This window comes from Pseudophryne corroboree, chromosome 3 (assembly GCF_028390025.1).
Source record: "Pseudophryne corroboree isolate aPseCor3 chromosome 3, aPseCor3.hap2, whole genome shotgun sequence".
Lineage (NCBI taxonomy): Eukaryota > Metazoa > Chordata > Amphibia > Anura > Myobatrachidae > Pseudophryne > Pseudophryne corroboree.
Genome location: NC_086446.1, coordinates 485,859,710 through 485,874,420, shown reverse-complemented (window position 1 = coordinate 485,874,420; position 14,711 = coordinate 485,859,710). Strand labels below are relative to the sequence as shown.

General features: G+C 48.5%; 1 protein-coding gene across 1 annotated transcript in view; it reads right to left on the bottom strand.

Moving 5' to 3' along the window:
• LOC135056111 (E3 ubiquitin-protein ligase RNF135-like) overlaps positions 1–12,600 on the bottom strand; it is a 90,583-nt gene extending 77,983 nt beyond the window's left edge. Inside the window, exon 1 of the mRNA XM_063960879.1 lies at positions 12,001–12,600. Coding sequence (XP_063816949.1) covers positions 12,001–12,534 — 534 coding nt within the window. The 5' untranslated portion in view covers positions 12,535–12,600. The remainder of the gene's footprint in view (positions 1–12,000) is intronic.
• Positions 12,601–14,711: the final 2,111 nt, after the last annotated feature.

The following is a 14,711-nucleotide window of genomic DNA, read 5'->3' as shown; positions in this document are numbered from 1 at the left end:
TCTCTACTGCGACCCAGTAGCGGTTCCTCTTCCCGGTCATCGGAAGAAGCCCCGAGTCCACAACACTCCCAAATCAGGTCAGTGATAGTAGGAGTAGTTAGAGGGTAAAAGGATCCCAACACCACCGCCTTGGTGACCCCCAGGTCGGGGTGTATGAGAGAAAGTGAGGACCCCAGCAGAGAGAGGAGCAGGAGAAGTGGTGTCATAGGACTTAATCCAGGTTTCTGTCATTTCCAGGAGATGCAGGGAGTTGGAGATGAAAAGCTCATGGGTGGGGACCAGTTTGTTACAAACAGATCATGATCATGCTTCTGAGGAAGGACATTTGTCCGAAAGGCCTTAAGCCTGCTGTTTAAATGGAGGAGGTGCATGAGTTCCAGAGCTTCGGACCCCTTTTTGCCTACTACACCTGGTAGGGTAACTAGATGGCTTGTGAACACTCTGCTGTGACCCCATCCACAATTGTGGTTTATATGCCTTAACTATTTTAATCTTTATTATGAGCATGTGGACTGTTGGGAGTATGTTGTAGCTGAACAATTGGTATCCAGCCTGTGGTAATTTTACCTATAATCAGGATCCATATCTACATCTAACCACTATATACAAAAAAAAGTGGAATATTTGGAATACAGCACAACAGAACAACATATCTTCTGGTTATTCTCATGGATTGATATTGACAAACTGCTCTTTTTTAATGTAAGGATTTTTTTATATATTTTTTCTGTGTTTGCGCCATCCTGTAAGAAATCTTTGTGTATCTATTTGTATTTTCTAAAGACCAGTGAGGGGTCTTATAGTTTTTATAAGGGCAGCAATACGGAGTAGCGTGATCAGTATTCATATCTATTGTTACAAACAGATCTGGCATTTCATAGGGCACAAGATAGGGGGTGTGAGTTTGAGGGAGATATGCAAATTAGATTATTAGGGTTGCTGTAGCTTTGAGGTGATACTAATTTGGATGGAAGGGATAAAGCAGGCATAGTGTTGGTGCGGGTTTGTAAGCCAGGAGGGAAACTGCAGGAGGACAGGAGGGAGTGCAGTGTGATGCAGATGGAGATGAGGTGAAGTGACGGAGAATGAAGGGAGGGAACTGGCTGAGTGGTGGGGTAGTAGGACCATGGTGGGGCAGAAGTGACTGAAAGTGGGGTAACAGGAAGAGAGGAGAGGAAGAGAAACAGAGGGGTGGACGGGAAACAGAGGAGGAGAGGGAGCAGGAGATGTAGGAGACTGGGGGGAGGGATAGAAGCGGAAGGAAAGGTGAAAATAAAGAATTAGATAGACAAGGGGTGATGGGGAGGGTTGATGAAAACCTGGATATAGTAAGGGTGAGGTAAATGGGTGTAAAAATAAAAAATAAATATATTGGAAAAAGGAGTGGAGACAGTATGACAGAGACAGAGCAGTAGAATTGAAGGCGTTCAGGTAAAAGTACAGTGTTGGTAAATGTGTATGTTAGTCGACAATAATTGAGTTGCAAACAAAATTTGAAGTAAAGATTATAAGATTGCATAAATTGAGTTTTAAAGTAGACTGATAGAATTGAGAGTGATTGTGAGAGTAGGGAAAAAGTAATTGTAATTCAGACATGACTTACAAGAATACGTAAAAGCAAAATTACATTGGTACAGGTGAGAAATCAGATGTTATTGGTAAGCTAAAAACATAATTTGAGTAGTTGCAGATGAAGTTGAAATGTCATGCAGCGTTCCTAACACAGACTTAAGGGGGCAATTCAGATCTGATCGCGACGGACGGCTGCAATGGGGATCGGTGCCCTGCGACGGGATGGTGCGAAGGATCCAGTCACACAGGCGTTCGCAAGGAGACTGACAGGAAGAGGCCGTTTGTGGGTGGCGTGTCCGGAAAAACGCAGGTGGGCTCAGGCGTTTTAATTGAGGGTGTTTGATGTCAGCTCCGGCCTCCCGATCAGGAGGATTCAATCGCAGCGGCTGAGTAAGTCCTGGGCAGCGCAGAGACTGCACAACTGATTTTTGTGCAGCTTTGCTAACGAAGTGATCGCACACTTGCACAGGCTTTTCCCCTACCCCTGTAGGCGGCGACTATCTGATCACAGGGCAGCAAAAAAAGGCAGCCCAGCGATCAGATCTGATTTACCCCCAAAGTTATAAGTGTCCATGTTCCTCAGATTGCAGTAGTTTGATGTGTAGAGTAAGTGGACTCTTATTTGTTTGAAATCAGTTCTTCACAGTTCCAGATTGTGGGTAGAGTGTTCTCCTTCTGTTTTCCTTCAGTCTAACGTCAGTGTAACATAATCATGTTTAACATTTTAAATATCCTTTGAATTAATGGACACCACAAGCCTCTATGCACCTAATTCAGCATGGATCGCAAAAGCAAAATCTTTCTTTAAGCGGCAAAACCATGTGCACTGCAGGTGGGGCAGATATAACATGCGCAGAGAGAGTTAGCTTTGGGTGGGGTGTATTCAAACTGAAATCTAAATTGCAGTGTAAAAATAAAGCAGCCAGTATTTACCCTGCACAGAAACAATATTACCCACACAAATCCAGTGACGGACTGGGGCATGAAGGGCCCACCGGGGGTATGCAGTGGTAGAGGCCCATATTTATGGGTGTGGCCAGCCACCACATTGGTTTGCCAAACCATTAGAGAGTACATTGTCTGGGACCCATGATAAATATATATATATATATATATATATATATATATATAAATATATACAGTGGTGCCGAGAGACGGGGAAGAGGGTACAAATTACTCGGGCCCAGGTCTGATGGAGGGGCCCAGAGAGGATCCAGTTGGGGCCCAGGCCCCCTCCCTCTTACATAGCAGCAGCAGCTCTTTTCCTCAGCCCAGCACATGCTGCTGTGTACTGGTCTGCAGGGCCGGTTCTTGCCCTTGTGGCGCCCCGGGCAAAAAATGTTAGGGGCGTGGCTTAATACGGGGGCATGGTCAGTTACGCCCCCATTTGTAGCGCCACTGAAAGAAAAGAAAAAAAAAGTATACTTACATCCCCGCTCCTGATTCCAGATCGCTGCAGACCTCCGCCGTCGCCGCTCCTCTCCTCGGATGCACAGACACTAGAGGTCAATTATGACCCCTAGCGTCTGTGCCACAATGCTGTGCGGTGCGCGATGATGTCATCGCGCACAGCACAGCAAAGGTCCTCTCCACGAAGGGAAACTAGACGCGTAGCGTCTGGTTCCCTTCACAGCGGGGGGGCACAGCGGGGGCCACAGTGGCGGATCTTGCCATGGTGCGGCGCCCTCCGGCAGGCGGCGCCCCGGGCAAGATCCGCTACTGCCGGTCTGTAGTGTGGCCAAGGAGGTGCTTAAAATAATATTTTTTTTTCAGTATTTTTTTCTAAGGGTACTTGACGATACCTACTGTGATTAGGCCATGCCCCTTGAAAAGTACATGGGCCCATCCCGGCTCTCGACTGCCCTGAATATATATATATATATATATATAGAGAGAGAGAGAGAGAGAGAGAGAGAGAGAGAGAGAGAGAGAGGGAGAAAAGTCTAGTCCATGCATGCACTGTAAAAAATACACCACTGTCCTGTACAGTATAATGTAGCATGTGTATAATGTATAATTCAAGTACACAGTCTGATCCCTAGAGGAGGACGTGAGGGCCCACCGCGGGTTTCCCCCCTGATCACCTGCGGGTCAGTCCAACCGCACCCCCAAGCCTGCTCTAATTGCTCTACTATCACCCTTCAACCTGCTTTATTACTTCTACTACTAGCACCCTTCAACTTTCCTTATCACTCTACTACTAGCGTTCTCAATCTGTCCTTATCATGCTACTTCTTGCACCCCCAACCTGCCATTTTCATTCTGCTAATAGTACCCCTCATCCTTACCTTATAATTTTACTACTACCCTTAACCTGCCCTTATCATTAAACTACCGCCTCTTAACCCATCCTTGTCACTCTACTACCCCTCAATCTGTCTTTATCACCCTGTAACTACTCCTTAACCTGTCATTACCACTCTTCTACGGCTCACATTGTATTTATCACTGTCCTACTATTGCTTACGCTACCTTTATCTCTCTTCTATTACTACTCATCCTTCCTTTATCACTCTGCTACTTTTCCTCAACCACTCTTTAGCATTCTGCTATTGTTCCTTAACCTAATATTTCTTTTTTACTCTACTACAACTCGTTCACCTGCATTTATCACTCTGCTGTCCTTATTGATTGGTTCAACGAGGTGTTTGTTAGTTGTCTGTTTTAGTAGTGCTAGAAATGTTGGCAGTATTGCTGATACCACTATTGATGGTGAAGGGGGTAGTGATGCCATTGATGATGGTAGTGGTTGTTGAGGCAGTGGTGGTATCAGTTGCTTGTAGAGGTAATGGTGATAACAGTGGCTTGTAGAGGTAGTGGTGGTATCAGTAACCACCAATACCATCATAACCAATACCATGTCCAAATATTCTCTGTAAAGCACAGCATAATATGTAAGTACTATATTAATAACTGTTATTAAATAAATATAATTAGTGGTGGTAATTTTTAGTGGTAGTATTAATGACAGTGACAAGTACGGTCATCATGGTTGCAGTTATTGTGGTGGTGGTAAACAAGAATAGTAATGGTCATGTGGGTGTTAATAGTGGGGGTATAGTGGCAGTGGTTGTAGTGTATGTAGCAGGGGAAATGGTGTTGGCTGTAGTAACTGTGGCAGCACTTTATATTTTTTTACACATAGAAGATGCATTTGTCATTTGTGCAGTATGGTCACACAGCTGCACCTCAAAATGCGTCCATCTCTGCAAGGCTAGCATATGCACCAATTTTATGCTGGATTAGAACAGTGGTATATGTGATTATGTGTTGGTGTCTCCCAAGGTTCTGTTCTTGGGCCTCTCCTTTTCTCTCTTTACACATCCTTATTAGGTGAGATCATCAGCTCTTTTGACTTACAATATCATCTCTCTGCTGATGATACTCAAATCTACCTTTCCTCCCCTGACCTCTCCCCCACTCTCCTCACTCGCCTCTCCAAATGTCTGTGTGCTATCTCATCCTGGATGTCCCAGCGCTTTCTTAAAGTTAACATGTCTAAGCGGTATATTCAATTAAAGTCGGATCCATTCCGACATGCATTTGTCGGAATGGATCCGACAAGCCCTATTCAAATAAGCAACCAAATCAGACTGTCGGATTTGTCCACTCATGGTGTCCCGTCCTGCTGCGGGGGACACAGCGGCGGCGGAGGAACTGTCAGCGGGCGGCGAGGGACACAGCGGCGGAGGACCAGTCAGCGGGCGGCGGGGGACACATCAGCGGCGGCAGGGGGGGTGACACCCATCAGCGGCGGACAGGGAGAGTTAACTGCGGGCAGCGGGTGACGCTGTCAGCGGGCGGCGGGGGTCCCATCAGCGGAGGACCTGTCAGCGGGCGGCGGGGGACACATCAGCAGAGGACCTGACAGCGGGCGGCGGGGGACACATCAGCGGAGGACCTGTCAAGGGCGGCGGGGGACACATCAGCGGCAGAGGAGGACCTGTCAGTGGCGGCCGGGTTGCGCTGCCGGGAGCCTGGCCGGGGGTCGCCCATCCGAGGTAGTGACCTGCAGCCCGCCGCCCCGCTCCCCCGTCTCATGTCCTCAATCCGACTTTTTTTAAAGTCGGATTGAGATGGTCGAAAAGGGTGCCAAAACCTGTTGGTTTTGGCCCCGTTTTTGACAGAAGCACGTGGATCGGCAGCTATTCCGCTGATCCACGTGCTTTTTGACAAGTCGAATTCCTCGACTTGTCGAATAATTTGTGGTTATATTGAATGGGTCGGAACCCCTTCTGACCTAAAAAAGTTGAAAACTGCCATCTTTTCGACAAGACAGCAGCAGGGCCGGCTCCAGGCCTACTAGCACCCTGAGCTCCTGGAAAAGTGGGCGTGGCCTCTTGAAAAGTGGGCGTGGTCTCGTCCCCCAGCAGTGCCAGCTACACATGACATGCCCTCCAGCAGTGCCAGCTACACGTGCTAGTGTTCACTTTTTAGGGCAGGTTGCTGATCACAGGGAGGGCACATTTTTAAGTTAGGTGGGCAAAATGATGTACATACTGTAATGCTTGTTGTTCCCATTTCCACACGCTAAAGCATGGACAGTGCGCGCCGAAGGCGCGCAGCAAAAATTTAGGGGAGTTACTTCGTGGGGAAGGTGCGTAGCCACATTATAGTGGCAATTCACATTACACCACACAGTAGTGCAGCTAATACACATTGCACCAGGTAGAACCTCCTATAAGAGCACGTTAGACACATTGCGCCAGGTAGAGCACTGAGACACACTGCCCAGCCACAGACGCCTAGCGGGAACACTACATGATATGCCCCCCAGCAGTGCCAGCTACACATGACATGCCCCCCAGCAGTGCCAGCTACACGTGACATGCCCCCCAGCAGTGCCAGCTACATAAATGGCCACACAGTTCCAGATGGATAAATGCCCCCACAGCGCAGATATGCCCCCACAGTGCCACATACATTAATGCCCTCACAGTGCAAGATATGCCCCCACAGTGCAAGAAATGTCCCCACAGTGCAAGAAATGCCCCCACAGTGCAAGAAATGCCCCCACGGTGCCAGATACATAAATGCCCCCACGGTGCCAGATACATAAATGCCCCCACGGTGCCAGATACATAAATGCCCCCACGGTGCCAGATACATAAATGCCCCCACGGTGCCAGATACATAAATGCCCCCACGGTGCCTGATACATAAATGCCCCCACGGTGCCTGATACATAAATGCCCCCACGGTGCCAGATACATAAATGCCCCCACGGTGCCAGATACATAAATGTCCCCACGGTGCCTGATCCATAAATGCCCCCACGGTGCATGATACATAAATGCCCCCACGGTGCATGATACATAAATGCCCCCACGGTGCCTGATACATAAATGCCCCCACGGTGCCTGATACATAAATGCCCCCACGGTGCCTGATACATAAATGCCCCCACAGAGCCAGATAAATGCCCCCACAGAGCCAGATAAATGCCCCCACAGTGCCAGATATGCCCCCACAGTGCCAGATATGCCCCCACGGTGCCAGATATGCCCCCACGGTGCCAGAAATGCCCCCACAGTGCCAGATAAATGCCCCCACAGAGCCAGATAAATGCCCCCACAGAGCCAGATAAATGCCCCCACAGAGCCAGATATGTCCCCACAGTGCCAGATATGCCCCCACAGTGCCAGATATGCCCCCACAGTGCCAGATATGCCCCCACAGTGCCAGATATGCCCCCACAGTGCCAGATATGCCCCCACAGTGCCTGATATGTCCCCACAGTGCCTGATATGCCCCCACAGTGCCAGAAATGCCCCCACAGTGCCAGAAATGCCCCCACAGTGCCAGATAAATGCCCCCACAGAGCCAGATAAATGCCCCCACAGAGCCAGATAAATGCCCCCACAGTGCCAGAAATGCCCCCACAGTGCCAGAAATGCCCCCACAGTGCCAGAAATGCCCCCACAGTGCCAGATAAATGCCCCCACAGAGCCAGATAAATGCCCCCACAGAGCCAGATAAATGCCCCCACAGAGCCAGATAAATGCCCCCACAGTGCCAGAAATGCCCCCACAGTGCCAGAAATGCCCCCACAGTGCCAGAAATGCCCCCACAGTGCCAGATATGTCCCCACAGTGCCTGATATGCCCCCACAGGGCCAGATATGTCCCCACAGTGCCAAATATGCCCCCACAGAGCCAGATATGCAATGCCCCCACAGTGCCAGAAATGCCCCCACAGTGCCAGAAATGCCCCCCACAGAGCCAGAAATGCCCCCACAGTGCCAGAAATGCCCCCACATAACCAAAAATGCCCCCTGTGTGCCAGAAATGCCCCCACAGTGCGGATCTCCCCCCCCCCCCCCCCAAAAAAATACCTGCGGTGCTGGGGAGGAGTACTGCTGTCCGCCTGTGTGGGAGCGCTGGCGGGCGGGCGGGAGGCCGGGCGAGTGAGCCTGAGCCTGGGTCCGGGCTGGCGGGCGGGTGGGCGGCCACTTGTGCAGGCGGGCTATGCGCGGCGCCGGCGTCTGACGTTAGATACCGGCGCCGCGCAGCGCGCATACACAGCGCGACCGCCAAATGCTGCAGCAGCACACACACAGGGCCGGCTCCAGCATCGAATATGGCGGCGCCAGCGCGTGGCGCCCATTAAGGGTGGCGCCCTGCGCGGCCGCTCTATTCGAACATGCCTAGAGCCGGCCCTGGACAGCAGCTTTCGACTTCAATTGAATATACCCCTAAGACTGAGCTTATCATCTTCCCTCCCACATAGCCTCACCTCCCAAAATTTCATTATCCATTGATGGCACTACTATCTCCTCTAGCTCCCATGTGCACTCTCTTGGAAAAATGCTTTACTCATCCCTCTAATTCAAACCACACATTCAGTACCTCTCACAAATCTGCCTTTTCCATCTCAAAAACATCTCCAGAATCAGACCCTTTATCACCCGGAAGCTACTAAAGGGTCCCATACACTAGCAGAGCCGTCTTAACAGCAGTGTAGGCCCCTGGGCACAGCAATGCACTGGGGCCCCTACCCACCCATCAGCGATAGGGGTGGGGGGTGCTATCAGCAGCAGCTTTGATGTCCCGCGGGCGGTAGGGGGTGTTCTATCTTTCGCTCAGCATGTAGGACCTGGAGAAATAATTTCTGCTAATTACTCCTTTACTGCACAAATGGGGCGGGAAGGAGAACACTAAACTGTAGAAGGGGCCCTGGTACATGACTTCCAGGGTGGTAGGGGGTGCTTAATACACAGGGGAGGGGAGGACAGTGGAGTGGGCTTAATATTCATCATTTTCCGGGGGTCAAGGCAGCTTGCTTTACTGCAGATATCTCCAGTTCCTGGAAATAGATTTCTTAGCTTTAATTGGATAAAAAAAACTAGAGAGTCCCACCTTTCAGGCAGTACTGGGGACTTGGGGATCAGAGTTCAGGAGCCAGAGCAAGCCACCAACAAAAATATAAAACTGCATATTAGGCTTGTGGAGCTGCAGCATGGACCAGCTGCTGGAAGGCTGATATCTCTGGTTCTGGGCATAGTAGAGACAAGATGCCAGTGTCCACTGAAAGGGGAGAGTCCCAGCTTTTATAGTATATCCTCAGAAAAACTCTATTTCAGACAGAACCCAAGATATCTGGCTGGGAAGAGCAATTAACAGGCTTGGATGGGGACCACTGCTTTGAAGTCGGATATCTCCGGTTCCCCAGGGCCGATTTTCAAAAATCTGGTACCCCTGGAAAGAGGGGACCCTCAGCTATCAGCCTAGGGCCCTTTTACTCCTGGGGCCCTTGGGCAAGAGCCCATTGAGCCCATTGAGCCCATACGAAAAGACGGCCCTGTACACTAGTACGATTTTACACGATTTCATACAATTCTGATATACCTGTCTGATATATTGTATGAAATTATGTACAATCGTATGTGTTTTAGATCGTATCCAATCTGATGCACGTCCCCGTGGCTGTCGGATAGGATCCCCTAGGTCGTTGATGCTGCACTAATGATATATTTGAATTGGATGGAATCAGATGAAAAAAGTGTGTTTTTTTGTGCATGTGATATATCGCATGCGATGTATCACAGGGAAGTTTGACTGGCATTCTCAGGACACTCCCAGCCCCCGTAGCCCTCTATCCTGCCCATCTGATATATCTCATGGTACAACTGTATGCCATACGATATATTGCATGCGATGTATAGCGGCTTCATCATTCGCATGCGATATATCTTATGCAAAAATAGCACAAAAGTACCAAATCGTATGGAATCACTCCCGGGAAGATCCTGGGGGAGTTCAAGGGAAATTACTTCCGACCTCAGCCTCAGACATATCGTTGTAGTGTATGGGGCCCTTAAGATACTCATCCACTCATTGGTCATCTCCAGATTGGACTACTGTAATCTACTCTTATCTTGCCTCCCTGACAAATACCTCTCTCCACTACAATCTATTCTCAGTGCTGCTGCCCGTCTCATCATCCTCTCCAAACACCCTACATCCACCTCACCTCTCTTGCAGGACCTTCACTTGCTACCCTTCCCATTCAGATCCAAGTCAAGCTTCTCACACTCTACAAAGCCCTTATCCCCTCTTCTCCCTCCTACATCTCTGACCTTACGTGATATATTATTCCATCCCGCATTAACCTGCATGCTGTCATCAGCGAGGTCGGGCCACCTGATGTGCAGCACATCAGATGGGATGACCTACTGACAACATACAATTGAGGGTACACACTAGTCAATATGGTCAATATATCGATTCGAGTAAAGGGTTATAAGTGATCTATATCCGCACTCAGGGGCTAATTCAGGTTGGATCGCAAATCGCCATCCCTGTGCCGTTCTCACCTCCAACTTTATATGTTCCTCACTTCTTCCCCCTCAGCTCCCCTTTGTTCTCCCACCCACTTCCCTCATGGCACCCACTGACCTTCCCCCATTTCCAACTGGGTTTAGCTGAAAATGTATTCTTTAAAGCATAGGTCTGCAAACTCGGTCCTCATTACCCCACACAGTGCATGTTTTGCAGGTGCACAGGTGTATTAATTACTCACTGACACATTTTAAAAGGTCCACAGGTGGAGCTAATTATTTTACTTACGATTCAGTGAGGAGACCTGCAAAACATGCACTGTGTGGCATAATGAGGACCGATTTTGCAGACCTATGCTTTAAAGTCTCATTAATTTCCATGCACAGCCTCAGCCAGGGTTTGAGCTATGAGTGGATCCTGTCTCTTCGTCTTCTATATAAAGTCACTCACATGTTATAGTTGTGTTTTTTGGGGCATATTTATTATACACATTTTGTGGGAAATTGCCAGAAAATCGTGATACCATTAAAATGTAAGTAAGATATCTGCTGTGCTTTCCTTGTTTCCCATCTCTGTCATCAGGTAGGTGGTGTGGCAGGTAAGTCCAGCTGCCCTTGATGGGGCGACAGTCCACAATTTTGGGGAAGCAAAATGAAATTATACCAATAAATTGTTTTCTGTCACTAGGCTCTATCCCCAAACCTGTTGGGCAGCGGCCCTAGCAGGGTTGGCCATTGATGGATTTAAACCATCAATGGTTCACAGTCAATGGTTCCATAAAATGAATGTTAATTACCAATGATAACACTGATAATTAACCCACCTATAGCCAACATTAGTTTGTATTTACTCTTAATGTTAACAATAAATCAGCAACATATGTTTGTATTTACTTTTATGTTACCAATACCTCAGCAATTGCCCTGTTTGTGTGTGGCCATTACACACATAGATTTACAGATTATGGGTCTCATTCAGAGCTGCATGCAATGCCGATGTTCACACAGTTAATTGATTTTTTGCAATTGCATACCTCGGAGTCCCAACTATCCCGATTTTCACGGGACAGTCCTGTTTTTTGGGACTGTCCCGCTGTCCCACCGTGGGCCGCAGTGACCCACGGTGGTGGTGGGGGGCCAGTTGAGAGGCTCCTGTCACTCGCTGCCCTGCGTAGCAGAGCAGCGGTGAATAGGTGCTGTGCGCATGCACGTAGTGTCTATTCACAGGAGACAGAGGGGCTGGGGGCATGCCAGCAATTCACAGAGCACTGGCCATGCCCTCACAGTGACGGAAAAATGGGGGGGGGGTGACTCACGGCACTCCCAGGAAGCCACGCCTCCCGCGCTAAAGAGTCCCTCTTTTCGATCTCGCGATGTTGGGAGGTATGCAATTGTGTTCAGAGGACACGCAAAGGTGCTCTTGATTCAGACAGTATCAGAAATGTGGTGGAAAAGTGATGGGCATTCCTGGGCGGTAGTTAATAGCGCACACTACAATAGTCCGTTAAGTTGGCACATTATGGTAGTGGCGCAGATGGAGAAACTGCAACTGCCATGAGACTGGTACAACTTTCCATGGTGCAACTGACAGTGGCTGCACCAATTGGTACTGCAATGTGCAATCAGGCTCTATAAATCATGTGACGTACCTTCTTCCTTGTGTATAACTCTAGCAGCTGGAAAGTCTGGCATTCTTTGTGCTGCGACACACACATTGAACACACAGGAGAGCTATGCGACATACAGAAATACTGCAACCCTTTCTCATGCCGCTTGCAGGGCCAAGTTGTAGTGATGAGATTGACCAGCAGATGTCGCTGGCCGCTGTGCAGCACTAAGTGGTTTGTGCACAGAGGGGCCATGCAGGATAAGCAGAGTTTTAAGGCCCCATCTCCAATGCAGTGCTGACATTGTTCATGTGCTTTACTGTCCAGTTCCTGCACAGTGTCAAGCAGTTGTGCGATATCTGTGTTCTTGCAAAGTACAGGCTTGGTCTGGAAGGATTTCTTGCACAAGGGACACTCGCACTTTGTACTCCTTTGGCTTTCCCAGAATTTCTCTATGCACACTTTACAGAAAGTGTGTCCGCAGGGCAGAGTGGTGGGGTAGTTGTAAAGATTATAACAGATAGTGCAGCACAGGTCTTGGGGCTGCAGTCTCAGTAGCAACTGCTTCTCTTCCATGATTCTTGAGATGAGATGAGATGAGAATGAGAAATGAAAGTGAAAGAAACAGATTGTGCATAAACTGGGGAGGTGTGGAGAAAGGGGAGGGGAGAGTAAGAAGTCTGCACAGAGAAGAGGGTGAGGGTCAGGAGGTCCCTGTTTGACCTTGGTGCCTGTTTGCAGAGTGCAGTTGTTGATAACTATCTGTGGAAAGAGTGAGTGAGTGAGTGAGTGTTAAGGGGGACGTTAAATTAAAGTAAGCAACCTTCTGTTATCAGCATGCTGGCTAAACACTAGTTTGCAGGAATCTATGACCTGCAAACTCTCTTTGTTCTAGGGAATAGGATTGCCACCTAGCAACAGCTGGTGGGTTAGGTGCAAGCCTCACGATGGATCGCTGGGAAGGTATACTGAAAGAAAACTTTCACTTACCTTCCCAGAGCCTGGGGGGAGCAGGGATAGAGCCGCAGATTGCGGCCACGCTAAACCCGTGCACGCGTCACGGGAGCACACGCGCACCACCGGGCACACGCGTGCGCACCCTATAAGGCGCTAGGCCACGCCCCCAGACAGTAGATTTTACGGAAGCTTACAGATGGCAATCCCAACTAGAACAATAGAGAAATTTAGAGGGGTAAGATCACCTTACCTAATATAACCTAGTAACGGAGGACACCGGAGACCATATAGAAGCAGAAACAAATGCGTTTACTAGAAACCTTTCAACAGTAATACAGGTGATAAGAAAAACAACTGGCAATGGCCAAAGAAAGAACTGTTATGCTGCTTTTGAAATTAGCACAAAAAACAAACTCCTGCAAACTTGCAGAGCCCATTAAAGATATTTGTAAGGCTATTTCTGATCATTAGGTTGCTGCATCTGCGGCTGTTTCTTCTGACCTTTTGGAGCACCTGAAATTTAAAGAGAAAACAGGCATAATTAATGACTGTTGTTAGAGATTACAACCAACAGACCTAGCAAGGTATAGGTTGGGTAGGGTGGGAGCTGTTGCTAGGTGGCAAGCCTATTCCCTAGAACAGGCATTCCCAACCACGGTCCTCAAGGCACACCAACAGTGCAGGTTTTAGTGATATCCAGGCTTCAGCACAGGTGACTTAATTAGTAGCTCAGTTATTTTGATTTAACCATCTGTGCTGCAGCCTGGATATCACTAAAACCTGCACTGTTGGTGTGCCTTGAGGACCGTGGTTGGGAATGCCTGCCCTAGAACAAAGAGAGTTTGCAGGTCATAGATTCCTGCAAATTAGTGTTTGTTCGTCGGGAGGCTTGCCACCTAGCAACAGCTGGTGGGTAGACTACCACATACCTGGTGGTTGCTCTAAGGAATTCTATCCTTTGAGTATCAGAAGGCCTCCAATAATGTTTCACGAAGGTACGAGTGGACGACCAACGTGCGGCCTGCATTATGGATTGTAATGTTAATCCTCTAGCCGCTGCCGAGGTGACGGCGGCACCACGGATGGAGTGTCCCTTGAAAATGGTGGTATCTATTCCTGAGCTTTGCATGGCAGAAACTATCCAACCCCTGATTGTAGAGGGTCTGGCCGGACGAAAAGGCTTTCGGCATGTGATAAAAAGGCTAGAAAATGTCATCTCTCCATGGAGCTGTTGTTGAGAGGTAAGCGGATAAGTACTCAACTATGCAAAGATCCGTGTCTAACTGATCTTTGACTAGATCAAACTCTATCAAAGGGTTCTGAATGGAGCTGGTCTTTGTGTGACTTTTTAGGATGATATGGAAACCCATTAGAGTGGTTGTCATCCAGGATTCGGATGTGTCTATTAAGGAAAGTTCAGCTCCTCTAGCTGCAAAAGCTAGTGCTAGTAGTGAAGCCAGTTTTCTTGAAAGATTGGAGATGTTGGAATCTGAAGGGATTGTGACTAAGTAGTTTAAGAAAGGATTAATGTCCCACGTGGAAGAATATCGCGGACATGGTGGCCTAGACAAGAAAATACCTTTGAGTAATCTAAGGTACATCTTGTTTTCCGTAATTCCTGGAATGAGAAGAGCTAGTGCCGAGCCATACGACCGTATATTGGCAGATGCCAGGCCTGACTCAAACTTAATAGCCAGGAAGTCTAGCGCTACGTTAGGCTCCGAAATAGAAGTTAAAGGGGGATTCTGAGAAGCCTGCCAAGACAGAAATTCATTTATGATGGACTGATATCTGGA